Here is a 13,147-nt window from a genome sequence, read left to right as displayed (position 1 = left end):
GGCTGCACCTTGCACGGGCTCCTCTGGGTCTCCGGTGGACGGTGCCGAGGGCCAGGCCGTGCACCAAGGGCACGCAGTCCTTTCCAGTGACAGCACGCCAAGCTCCGTGTCATTCAAGAGTACAGGAGCGAGTTGAAATTTCAGACACAGATTCCATTCCGGGATGTTTCTGGAGACGAGGATCTAGCCGTCTGGGCCGGATGAGCCCAAGAACGGCAGGTCTCTGACCGGCACCAGAAGGCGAGCTCTCGGCTGACCCCGTGAGCGCCACCGACCACAGCGCTCTGGTTTGTCACTGACCAGCTCGTTCACGCCCTCCCCGGGGGACGAATGGCATTGGGGAGGAAGCAGGATAGTCTCTAGGACCACCGTTCAGTGGGTTTTGGAACTAAATGCTCATGGAAGAGATGGCAGGTTGGCTCTCTTGTGTTTGGGCTTATTCCTCATGAACTCACGGTGTCTATTCTTTGTGTGTCTGCATATATATCTACACACATGTGCGGACGCTCACCCCACGCGTGCGTCACGTCTCAAAAATACACGACCCCGCCCAGGTTTGAGGAGGGGGCTGATATTGTAAAGACCATATGGAACAGTGCTCGGCGTGAACTGAACCGACCTACTGATCATCCCTTTCTTCGGCAGACTGAGGCCTGGAGGATCTCTGAGGGCACAGGGTCGTGATTGGTTTCATGGTAAACTTCACACAAGTAACAACATTTACCAGTCAGGCAAGCAGAGATTAAGATGAAACTCATAACCGTTTCCTCCACTTAGGCATAATTTTACGTGCGCTTTTGAAGCTGAAAGTATAGGCCATGAGGCGGACCGTAACAGAATCACTCCGCTATTGATAAAGAAGTATTTGATATGATCTGAATATCATGAGCAACTTGGTAAAAGTCAGAACAGGGGAGGAAAGAGAATTGGAACTTGTCAGAGCAAAAGTGTGATTCCGGGTACGCCTACGTACCTGGCTCACGGTCGTGCCAAATGCCCCCCAACTAGCGCTTTTGGACACTTGATAGTGTTTTCTGTCCACACCGTGTCCACACTGATGACTGGGGTTTCGGCAGAGTTTTAGGGGCAACTCGGTTGGGTCGCAGACCCCCCAGCCTTGGTGCGCTGGAACCCTTCCCTGCACGGTGCGCACAGGAGAGCTTCTCCCCACCCGCGAGGGTAGCTGAGCGTTCCCCACAGAGGGCTGTGGATCCGTTCCTCACACCAAGGAGGGCGCCTTCTAGAGGACGCAGGACGAATGAGCGGAACAAGTAAAAAAGTCCACGCTTCGAAAACGGTTCTCCGGATTTGCTTCCCCATGCACCATGCACCAGTACCCTCCGCTCCCAGAGAGCGACCCAGGAGGGGGAGGGGTGCAGGGGCGCACTCCCTCCCGAGGGACGGGGATGGGGCTGTCGGGGAGCCGCCTTCCCCGCAGCGTGGGGCGCAGGACGCTTTGCTTACCTTCTGTGCGAGTTTCTGTTGCTATTTACATGCCCTCGCCCTGTGCAGCCCGGAGTAGGACACTTGAGAACATTCTCATGCATGGCAAGAACTTGACAAGGAAGAGGCAGAGAAGACAGCCCAGCGTTAAAACACAGAAATGGTCCGGATACGAGTACACGATCATTTTAACAAAGGCTGGGTTGGTTCACAATGGACAGTCCTACACACACTTGTGATGGGCATGGTCGGGAACACATATGTGGAAAGAAGAAGGTTCTCTCAACCTTAGTGTAGTGGGCATGCAGAGCAGGGAGCGCTGGGCGGGGGCCGTGGGGGTGGGGAACGTTCCAGATGGGGCAGGAAAGCAGGGCCTCCCTACATCTCCTGCGCGTCAGCCCTGAACATCGGTTGGCCATGTAACAGCACATACACTGGTGATTTGTAAGACACGCCTGTACTCTCTGGAATCACATGGTATTTATTAAGAAGGTGGTCACCGGTGAATAGAGAAACCCAAGCCTGATTTTTAAATAGAATGGATTAAATAATGACTTTTCATCTGAGAATCAAGTATTTTGTTATTCTTCCAATGGAATGAGCTAGAATAGTAAGTGAAGTCAGCACGGAAACACGGCAGGATGTGGTTCGGCAGCACCAGGAGTCAAGCGGCCCGTTGCTGGGACACAGCGTTTGCGTTTACACGTGTCGGGAACAGGCCCTGACAGTTTGCCTATGTCATCCTCTGTCTGGTCCTCCGTGAGCGGCCGCTACTCTGGGGAAGCGGGAGGGGGTGACAGGTGCCGGTGGGAAGCCAGGAGGACTGAGCCACAGCACCTGCCCCCACACAACCGTCCGCTTCGAGGCAGCAAGACCGGGGGCGCTTTCCCGGCCAGCGAGGTTCACCCCGCGGTCGAACCACGGAAAGCAAAGTCTGCCCGAACTACTTCTCTATTTTCTACAACTTTCCTCTTTCTCTAGAACGATCTCTCTCTTCCCTGACGTTTACATGCTATTCCCATAAGACACTGTTCTACTGGAGCCTACGAGAGCCTCCTCACTCCTGGCCTGTTTCTCGAAAAGGGAGTATATTTTGGTTTCATCTTTACGGTTTCACGGCTCCCGCGTCATCTGGACGTCCGCTCAGCGCTCGGTAAGCACCGACCTGACGAGGGTGAGTCAGCCTTAGGCTCCTTGTGTGCTGGGGAGCTGGCCAGAGTGGGGTGTCAGGAGGCCTTCTCCCCGGGCACCCCTGCACCCCCACCCCGCCTATAACCCCCCACCGTGTCCTCTGAGCACAAGGAGGCTCCTCCTGCCCCTTCTCTCCTCCACTTGGCACAGGGCATCCCCACCCCCGTCTACGAGGACTCCGCCCCCTCCGCCCCCCCGGTCCAGTCTCCCAGCTTGGGTGCCCCCCTCCCAACCCAAGGCTTCCTTCTGTGCTCCTCCCTGGCCCCAGGCCTCCACTCCCCGCCAGGGCCTGGGTTCACCCACATCAGTCTTTATTCAGTAGGGTGCTCCCGTCTTCCTGTTACAACATCACGCGCACTCTTCCCAATGTCCTCTTTCCTGTCTGTTTATCCACACTTGCCACAGCTGGGTCCTCACGGCAGATAGCAGACCCCTCCGTGCTGGTCTGCAGCTCGGTCTTGCCCGCTGCGTGCGGCCTGGACCCCTCCCCAGCCAGCGGTTGGGGGGACGGCCGCCCTCTGCTGCCCCCCCTTCTGCCCCAAATCCTGTTCCCGTCCCAGGATCCTGTGCTCCTGCCGCCCCCAACCCCCATCCCCCCTTGCTCTGCCCCTGCTCCTGTCCCCACTCCTGTCCTGCTCCTGTCCCCTCCTGTGCTCCTTTGGTCACGGCGAGTGCCCTCCAGGTCGTCAGGACCCACCACTCCCTTACTGTATCCCCAGGACTGAGGCTGAAGGTCAGATGCCTTCCATCATCCCTCGTATACTCTCACTTCATTTACAAAAAGGAGCCTGGTTGTTATAAGGTGTGTGTGAGCTCTTAAGCCTGACTTAAGAGCTCCCCTTACCCTCCCCTGCTCCTGCCCTCCCCTGCTCCTGTCCCCACTCCTGTCCCCACCCTGAGCCCCCTCCTGTGCTCCTGCTGCCCCCTCCCCCGCTGCGCCCCCCATGTTCCTCAGACTTGTGTTGCATCCACGGTTCCCGCTCTTCCCCGCCGCCCTCTGCCCTCCCTTAAGTGTCAGCGACAGGTTTTGCTTGAGCCTGGTGACCCCGGGGTCTGGCCCCCCGACACGTGCGGATCTTTCCAGAACAACCATGCTCTCCTGGCTGCTTGTATCCGCTCTTCCTCGGCCCCACGGTCTACACACTCGTGTCCCAAACTCCTGTTTTTGGCTCCTGTCCATTTCCGCTTTATGTCTCCTCTCCAGGCAATTTCATTCCCGGTTTCCGGCAGCATGGCTGGGAAAAGAGGTTGGGGAGCCGCCTGTGTACCTGACCCTGGACCCTCCTCCAGGCAGCCTGTGGCAGTGCCACCCAGCGCTTCCAGGGAAGATGGCAAATCCGAGCCTCTGTTCCTTCTGTTACATGGGGCCCTGTTTCCCCATCACATCTACTCCTGGAGTGCACGTTCTTACGTGCCAGGCGGGAGTTCTCGGCGTCACCCCCACCCCCTCCCTCTCCCCTCCTGCACGCCAGCCTGTGTCCGGAACGCGTCTTGAACTTGTCCCAGACCCTCCCTCCCTGGCCACTGCCTCCGTCACGCCTGGTCTCCCGCGTGGACTACCGCAACAGCCTTCGGACAAGCCGTGGACCCCTTCTCTCTCCCTCAGGACCGGCTCAAGTGCGACCCCGGTGAAGCCTGCGGGCCCTTGGGAAGTCTGATGTCTCAGGTGTGAGTCACCCACTGTCTTGAGCACGCGGCTGTCCTTGGCTGGGCTGGGGCTCTTAGAGGGCCAGAACCGTGTCCCACAAGTGGGATGTCCTCGTGTTCCTAGCACAGCGTGCTGCAAACTGGGGTGTGCGACACTCTAATGCCTTCGGCTGGACGGAAAGGATGATTAGGGGAGCCTAGCCAAGGAAAAACCGGAAAAAACACCAAAAAACTAAAAAAATAAGACATGCCCTTTGAGGAGTCTCATGTTTTTCTTTTAAAGTTTTTATGATTCTACAAAGAACTATACACAAGTATTTAGAAACAGCTTCCTACAGACGCTCTGGAAGGCGTTTGGGAGACGGGTGTCGAGCAGACCTCCGGCCTCCTCCCGGCAGAGGTGAGCCCAGGTGCGGGCTGACCCGTGGTCTGTGGGAGCACGTACACCACGCAGCCGGTCGGGGCGCAGCCCCCGTCTCTACTACATGTAGGCTCTTCCTGTGAAAACGAGTAGCGTGGAGAATTTCTCAGCCACGGAAGGGAACTGATTTTCCACTTCGGAGGCGAAAACGTGTGCCTTCGGGAAAAGTCGCGTCAGGAGCCTCTCTGTACCTAAGACACCAGCGATGTCCTCGTGCCCCAAGCTGGGGATAAGGAAAGTGGGGTGTGGAGGGCCCGTGGCTGGCCCGGTGTCTCAGCTCGTGGGGACCGGGGCAGGAGCAGCAAAGCCAGGCCTCGGCGGAAACACAAGCTTGGGGTTCCGACAGGTAGAGTCTCCAACTCAGCCCTGCTCCCTGCTCAGGCGGGTTAGTACCTGTGCAGATCGGGGTCGGCCAGACACCGCGCTAATCCCCCAGGAAGAGAGGGTGAGGGCATCGGCTCCCCACTTTCCTCATCTGGGAAACAGGGGCTCGCCAGGGAGTGAGGGAGGCAGGGAGGCTGGAGTGCGCGGAGAGGCCGGCACGGACGGTGCTCAGACAGGAAGCCGCTGCGGTCAGACCATGCTGTCTCCCTGCTCATGTAACACACGGGCACGGCCATGCACTCGAATTCGTTTCTTTCCATACCCTTCAGGTTTGCTCACAAGGCCGTTACAAGAAACACGGGCTGCTTACTTTCAGTAGCCGTTTGAAAACCTGGAGGCACAGTAGTTTCTAAAAAGATTTCATCGGAAAATGTTCAGCCAAACCCGTTTTCTAAGCCTCAGCGACTACCCTGAATTTCTCTTTGTTCTGACAGATTTGTGTCTCAAGAATTCCAAAGTTACCCATTTTAATGGGACAACCCTCAAAAACTCCTCTGAACTGTCACCTGGTCATCCTGACGAATGTCGGCCAAGCGATTTCATTTTCCCTGCTAGAAACTGTGTCTCAGCTAATGAGGAAAATCCTTCACATACCTTAGGCTCAAAATCGGGATCTTAAACTCACGTTGTCATTTCTGAAAACGGGCCTTTTCCCCTGAGCAATCAATTCTAATTGTATTTAAATAGCTGGCATACTTTATGTGCTGAGAGGAAGATAAACAGAGAAGGTGCATACCGTTTCGGTCCCGAATTAAATTTAGTTGTGTTCGTAGATAAATTGCACACTCTCACAACCTGACTCATTAAAAGGAATGCGTAAGATCTAGACCCACCCGATTTTGGCCTCCATAGCTAAGGTTTTGTTGTGTGGAAAAGTTGGGGTAGCTGTGACACGAGACAGACTCCGGACAAGCAAAATGCAGTAAGATACGAAGACAAATATGGGTTCGTATAGACAGAAGTCTACGTAACTGGGCGAGAGGAGGCTCTGGGACCTTTCTCTCGGGGACTCATAGGAGGTTAGCCTTGCAGGGGGCGGTGGTCTTAGAGACCATCTCAGTCCACTGCTATGATTTCTGAGAGATGCGGGGACAAGTCACTTGCCCGAGGGGCCCGAGCGAGTCAGAAATGGAAGCGGAGTGGAGTCCCGGCCGGTGAGCTGCCGTCCTGGGCCACCACGGAGCAGGAGTGACCGGGCCTCGAAGGGGCCGCCAGTCCTGGCCGAGCGGCCCGTCAACACGGGGAAGGGCCAGGGAGACAAGGTTGGGCTGCACCGAGATGGAAATGACAGAGGCACGCGGGGTGACACAAACAGATCCCCGGGGCTGCGCTCCCACGGGTGTTGGCGAAACACGGACTTACTTTCCGGAGGGACCCTATCTTTGTGCGGGCATCCGGACAAACTGCGGTGATGTGGGTAAAGCCCGGTTACGTGGCCAGTTCCGTCACACCCCGGGGTGGGACACTTGCTCTCTTTCTTTTCTGCTCTCGAGGGATCTAAAAGCGACAACAGGTGTCAAGAGAATGAATTTCTTTACCCACTGAAGACAAATGTGATAAGTTAACAACCTGAAGAGACCTTGACAAATAAAGAAGAAAAGCAGGTGTCAGGGGACAGGCTGTGACATAGACTTTTGCGTAGGTAGTTCTGTGGTTTTGGGTGATTTTTTTGACCTGAAACACTGCAATCATGAATCATAAAATAATTTACTTTCTATGAGATAAAAAAAAGACCAGCCCTACCGTAGCTCCTGATTAATTGCTTTCCCGTGTGTTACATGATAAGCTGTGTTGCTCAAAGAAATCAACGTAAATACTGATGAGACAGTGACCTTCTCAGAGAGCAAAACCGCCCAGCGACCCTCAACAATCGCTCTGTGAAATCCAACCAGGGGGCACAATGCCGTTAAAACACTGCTCAGTGCAGCGTCTGTCTCTTCGGGTGCTCTAATCGGATACGCTACTAGGTGCAAAATTTTACTGGTGGTGGAATTTTTTTATCTTTATTTTTTTTTATCTTGCCACGATGTTCCATAGCACACCAATTCAGAGACTTTTCTGAAAAGAAGCTGAACTCTTAGAAGGCACTGTAAGCAAATGACCAGAATGGTGGAAATCCCACCCGATGGGGGTGATGGGCAATAAAAAAATGTTTCAGAAGCTGCTGGAGCAACCATTTCTTTTGATTTCTTCATCTGTCCTTGGAACCAGAGGAAGGATCTTACGATGCTGTGCATGCGTACACAAAATTAAGAGGGAATGGTTTTATACAGCCCTGTTGGCTCTCTGCAGGGAGGCGCAGAGCAGACCTTTGGTCAAAACTTGAACGCCAGATGCCAGAAATGCAATGCTGTTGTTAATAAAATTATTTCTCTATCCAGAATTGACCACAGCTCATCAATGTGCAGAAATATTTCTAAGATAAAGCTCAGACCAAATAGTAATATAAGTGTGCAAAAAAATTATTTTTGAGTCAGTTTTTGAAAACCGGTTGCACAGATCATCAACAGAGAGTGACTACGGTGGTTCGGCCCAGGGAGTGTGTGCTTAACATTTCTTTAGGGGTGTAACACTTTTCTATCCGTGGCTGATTAACCGGGCCAATAGTGACAGCTAGAAAATACATGCTTGGTTCAAGTTTTTTGAATTCTGATGGACTTTCTTCTTAAGTCATTCATGTGAACTTGAAACGGACACAGGAGTCACAGGAATATGTAAACGCTTTTACGTTTGTATAAAAAGCTCACCTCCCCCCCCCTTCCTTTTTTAAGCTAGCATTTTAACCTAGGTCATACATCTTTCAGGTCCTGGATCGCTAAACTGGGGCTGCTGTTGACGGGCCTGTATCCTGGATGCAACTGTCAGCTACTTCCTACAGGTGTCGAAGATCACGGTTTCCTGAAACACCTGAAATTATGTTGTAGCTTCACTTTCTCAGTATCTTACTGGAGCTTCCCTTACACATATAATCAAAAAGCCTGGAGTTTTATTGCCTTTTGGCTAGTGTTGTAATAATATCAGCATCATTTACTTAATGTAAATATAAAATAGTAAGTGCACAGTAACAGTTTCAGAGCAAAATACTCATTATTTAAGATCATAAGCTGAATATAAATAGCATTTTAAAGGTAAAAACCTAAATTTTAACTATTATTCATCATTAAGTGACGCTTTCATCAGTACACTTGCAGTTTCCTAACAAGTGCTATCATTTCATACATTTCCAAAGTGTTCTGAAGTTAAGTGCAGATCTGTGTAAAAACAAGTGGCTCAAACAATTTCAGTTTTGGAGGACACAAGGGTATACTCTCCTCTCGATGCCGCTCGCCTCCGCCATCGCCTCCCCGTGCATGCTGATTTCCGGGAATCTCAATTCATCTTGAAGGTAAACATTCAGACAAACCCAAAACAACCAAGCAAGCAAACAGGCCAGTAACTCAACCGAAAACCCGGCAAGGATGTCTAGAAAAAAAAAAAAAATTGCAGGCTGGGTTTAGCTTTGCTCCCCTTCCTCCCTTTCGAGTGGATGCTTGAGGAGGAAAAAGGTAGAGGAGTTTCATGATGAACGTCTTTTGTTTTAGCTCAAGATTTTGGAAGAGTCACTCATGTATAATTCAAATCATTTTGAGAAGATCGTGTTTAAGTGAGAACTGATGCAATAAAATAACAAAGAAGCTGGAAATGAAGATTGTTGACGTGCTGTACGGTTGTAGGAATTGTCCATTGGCTATGTTGGTAAAATGTCACATAATTAATCGTTTTAGTAAGGAGGGCATTAATCTCCCGGCCCCACTGGGGGTCCTTGCTTGGCTTTACTGATTTGGTCCTGAACATGCCCACAGACATCTTGAGAAGGGACCCGGGAATGAAGCAGGACACACATGAAAGTGGACAAGCCTTGCTCGGAGGAAGAAATCTAGAGAAACTGGTCCAGTCAGGAATCAAAGATTTCTGACTCTTTTGGAAGGTCCCAACCCCAACCCTTCCCCCATTTCAGGGAAAAGCACATCTCGGGTTTTACTGTTCCCACCCCTGCCCCGTCTGTTGAAGGGGAGCCAGCGGTTTGAATTCCATTTCTTGCCCGAATCAAAACAAGACCAAATAGCAATAACAAAGCAAAATGAGTAAGAATCTACAGAAAGCTGCTGGGCTTAAGGGAACCACAGAAGCCAGAGGAGCCAGGGGCACACACTGCGTGCGCCGCCCCGGGAGCCCACGTGTTCCCACAGTGCTCTGCCGCGTGCCTCGCTGCCCGTTCCGCGTGAAACCCGGTCTGCAGACGTCTGACACGTAAGCCCAATGTGTACTCGCCCCACCGAGCCGCCCTGTGAGAAAGGACACTCTTCCTTCCTAAAAGCGTTTAGCTCCTCTCCGCCTCTCAAATGTCCAACTAAAAGGTCCTGATAGATCGCGCTACGGTTATGAACGCATGTGCTGTTTCCCAGTCTTCACAGCACCAACGCAAGCCCGATGCTGCACTGAGCTAGAGCCTGTCGCCTTTAAGAAACAGCCCCTTCCTCATATGCCGCCCCTCCGGAGGGTCTCCCTGCGTCGCCCGAGACGGCGGTCAGCGCTCAAGCACCTGCCAAAGCAAGAACCCGACGGGCCTCTGGCTACGGTTCGTCCCCTGTTGGGCTGTGGTTACAGCGATGCCACAGAGTTCTGTGCACACATTGAGAGGAGAATACACACCTATGTCACAGCGGGAGAAAGAGGCTTTCTGATCGGTTTTCAAACCAGATTCCTGAACCTCACCATCAGATCCACGGTGGGGAAACTCAGTCTTTATAAGGAATACAATCGAATACAAGACAAAAGTTCTGTTTTTGGTCCTGATATGGAAGGATTTAAGGAATTACCAATTTCATTCTTGAAATTGCTTATTTAGTTCTGAGAGAATCTTGTAACCGAAATAGCCACAGCGTCAAGGTTCTGCACGAGGTTAAATCATGACCCACCTCATATCACAAGTGGACACGGTTGTTACTGCAAACATGAAGTCAGTCATTCATTCAGTGTGTATTCATACTCTTAGTGGATATGGTGACTACACATGGGAACGATTAAACATACACATATATGCAGATACGTGTCAATGTATTTTATAAGTGAAAATCTGTTAAAGCTATCATGTTGGATGGTTTTTTGAGTGTTTTATAATAAAGTAAGCACCATAACTGTTTCCACCATGGGATGGAATCAGAGAGCGGGAATGAATATACTAAAGAAATTACTATTGATCTCAGCTTGGGATACACCATGCCTTGCATAGCAAATGGCTCCCATTACTTACTATCTTAGGATAATTAATGTGCAGTCACTGCCCTTGTCTTACGTTATCGGTCATTCTGTTACTGTTCAATTTCTATCAGGGATGTTTTTTATGGGGGGGGGTTCATCAATAACCGCCATTTGATGATAATTTTATAAATCATGATGCCACCTACCCAATCCAGTATATAAAAAATGTGCTTCCTCCCTGATTGGCTAATTGTTGTGTAAACCCTTGCCACTCCACATAGATCGTGGCTCCTTTGTAAGAACACAGGCTCGTGCTAGTGGTTTCTATCACGCGATGCGTGTGTGCGCTAGCCCTGTCTTTCCGAGGCAGGCGTCTCCCGCTGAAATATCATATTACTCGTCTGCTCTGATCATAGGGCATTGAGCTGCTTTGTGTATTTCCCAGACAAATATTTTATTTGCTGTCCAGCAACATAGTCACAAAACATAATCGTGTAACCAACTCTGAGAAATCTGCATTAGTGACATGACTTAGTGCGATGCGCACTTCGCTTGTGGACTATCCTCGCATCTTTCACCCTAGCTCCTGCTTGCGTGAGGCAACTTACGTTAGGTAGAAATATTACCTTTACCATAGTATGGCTTTTTGACATGGCTGTCACTGGACTTAGGCTTTCTCTCCTCCCCGGGAAGCTGTCTTGGCGACTGCTCTTCATAGGACCGCGCATTGTCCCGCCTTCCGGCCTCCATCGCCATCTTCTCCCTCATGGCCTTCGCCCTTTCTGTCTCCAGAGCGATGGCTTTCTCCAGGAGGGTCAGGTTCCCCTTGGTCATGTCAAACACCTCCTCAGACCTGTCCGAGTTCACGGAGGTGGTGTCGTCATCTCGTTCGTGATACCCGTCCTCCTTTGCACAGCTGGAGAAAGTTCTAGACCTGGGACTCAGCTGCTCCTCGAGCCGCATGAGGTTCATCATGTCGGAGTAGCTCCTGTCCGGCGTCCTCCCCGCGAAGTCGTCCTCCTGACGGGCGTGCTGGCGGATGTTCATGTTGGGGGGCTGGCTCCGGTCCTGCGGGTTCGTCTCGCTCAGTTTCCGGGCCAGATCGAAGCACTGATTCCTCAGGCACTCCAGGCTGCTCAGACACACCTCCTCGTCGCTCTCCTCCACCATCTTGTCCACGAGCCCGTTGTTCATGGGCTTGCCCAACATCACGTAGTTCATGTTCCTGCTGTCCTGCTGCGACAGAGAGTCCGCATACGCCCTGTCGCCGAGGTTGTCTGCGAGCACCACACCGTGTCCCTGCGCCAGCAGCTTCAGGGAGTCTACCGTCTCTCTGACCACGTCGCTGTCCAGATCCAGGCTCAGCTCGCTCTTCCGGCCCAGCGTCTCGTTCCTGTCGCTGCCGTCGTCCAGGCTGGTGGACGTGTTGCTGTTCATCTCCGACTCAGTCCTGGCCCGGTAGGCTGCGTCCTCGGCAATCTTGCCGAGGTTCAACAAGGACTTGGCCACCAGCTCATCGTAATTATCGTACTCATCATTATTGTTATCATCCTTTTCTGCGTCTTGCATTATTCGAGTATTGTGACAGTTCATTTGATGGTCTTCTGCAAAGAAAATAAAAAAAAAGGACAAAAAAGAAAAGAAAAGAAAAAAATGGCTAGAACTTGAAGTTTAGTTGCAACAGCATGGAAAGCAAGTCAATGGCATGTCAAACCCTGTTCACCACGCACTGGAGACTTAGGTCCCGCGTGTGGCTCGGCGGGCGGTGTGGCTCAAATCGAGCGGACTGCTCTAAAACCAGGAGGCCACAGGAAGCACTTGCTAGAAACTATCAATTTCCTTAATTCTTCTGAGAATAAACCAGTATATGCGGTAAATGTAATTTTAAAATATTAATTTTTCATTCTAAATTTTACGAGTGACTTTTATTTTTTATCCGCTTTATTTATTTACAGCCCAAACAGATGCATGATAATTACACTCATCATATCACCAGGCTTTCTAAGAGTTCATGAACTTTGCTTGTTACCAACTCTTAAACAGATGTTCGCAGCGATTGCTTTTAAATGGTTTGTTTTCGCAGTGACGCTCAGGCAGCACAGTGCAAGGCCTCGGGCTCACGCAGCGACGCCACTTATGCTGGGCGTTCAGCATCAGAAGCACATGTTTGGGCTGAATTAAGCTATTTGGAATTTTCTACCTTACAGACAATTCATTATGATATGCAGCGAGGCAACAGGAATGCACGTAGAAGTTTAGAAGCTAAATCTAATTCGCTGTGGTTCCCGCATGCGTGTCTCAGCAGGATTGAGAGAGAGGGGGAGGAGTGTGCAGTGACCAAACGCCCATGAAATGCAGGACTGAGGTCAGTTGGTGCCACCGTGGCCCGAACGATGTGTCATTTAATGTGACCAGTGCACCCCTGCGTTGGCCTGCCTCCCAGCCTCAGGAGAATTTTGGTGAGCTGCTAGAAATAACACCCGAATGAGCATTATGTTCAATCGCAAAAAAGCATTTAGGAAAATCTGCTGAAAGAAGGCCATGTTAAAAATTACATAAAAGCCCTATGTTTCACCCGAAATGTATCCTGTTTAACGCTCAAGGAATGTTTGGGACGCGCATCTGTCTCCACCGGGCTGCGTAATTGCTGGCAGGTATATTGCAAATACAGGTAACGGTATGTGTGGATTCTAAAGAGCCCCTCCCCCCCAGCCCTCAGACTGGACTTTGTTACCTCCATGCCACTTTCACACCTGCTTTTTGTTTCTTTGATTAAAAAAACAAAGAAGGATTGTTCAAGTTTATCGATGCACTGAGGAA

General features: G+C 51.1%; 1 protein-coding gene across 2 annotated transcripts in view; it reads right to left on the bottom strand.

Annotated features, from left to right (window-relative positions):
* MYT1L (myelin transcription factor 1 like) overlaps nt 1-13,147 on the bottom strand; it is a 197,139-nt gene that overhangs the window by 83,961 nt on the left and 100,031 nt on the right. The window contains exons 7-9 of one of the 2 annotated variants that reach the window (XM_030311735.1): nt 10,954-11,931; nt 6,449-6,583; nt 1,465-1,555 (exon numbers count right to left, since the gene is read on the bottom strand). In XM_030311735.1, coding sequence (XP_030167595.1) covers nt 1,465-1,555; nt 6,449-6,583; nt 10,954-11,931 — 1,204 coding nt within the window. The remainder of the gene's footprint in view (nt 1-1,464; nt 1,556-6,448; nt 6,584-10,953; nt 11,932-13,147) is intronic. The other variant, XM_030311737.1, reaches the window with a different exon arrangement.

This window comes from Lynx canadensis, chromosome A3, assembly GCF_007474595.2.
Source record: "Lynx canadensis isolate LIC74 chromosome A3, mLynCan4.pri.v2, whole genome shotgun sequence".
Lineage (NCBI taxonomy): Eukaryota > Metazoa > Chordata > Mammalia > Carnivora > Felidae > Lynx > Lynx canadensis.
Note: the sequence above shows the minus strand (reverse complement) of the source record. Positions and strands in the feature narration are given on the sequence as shown.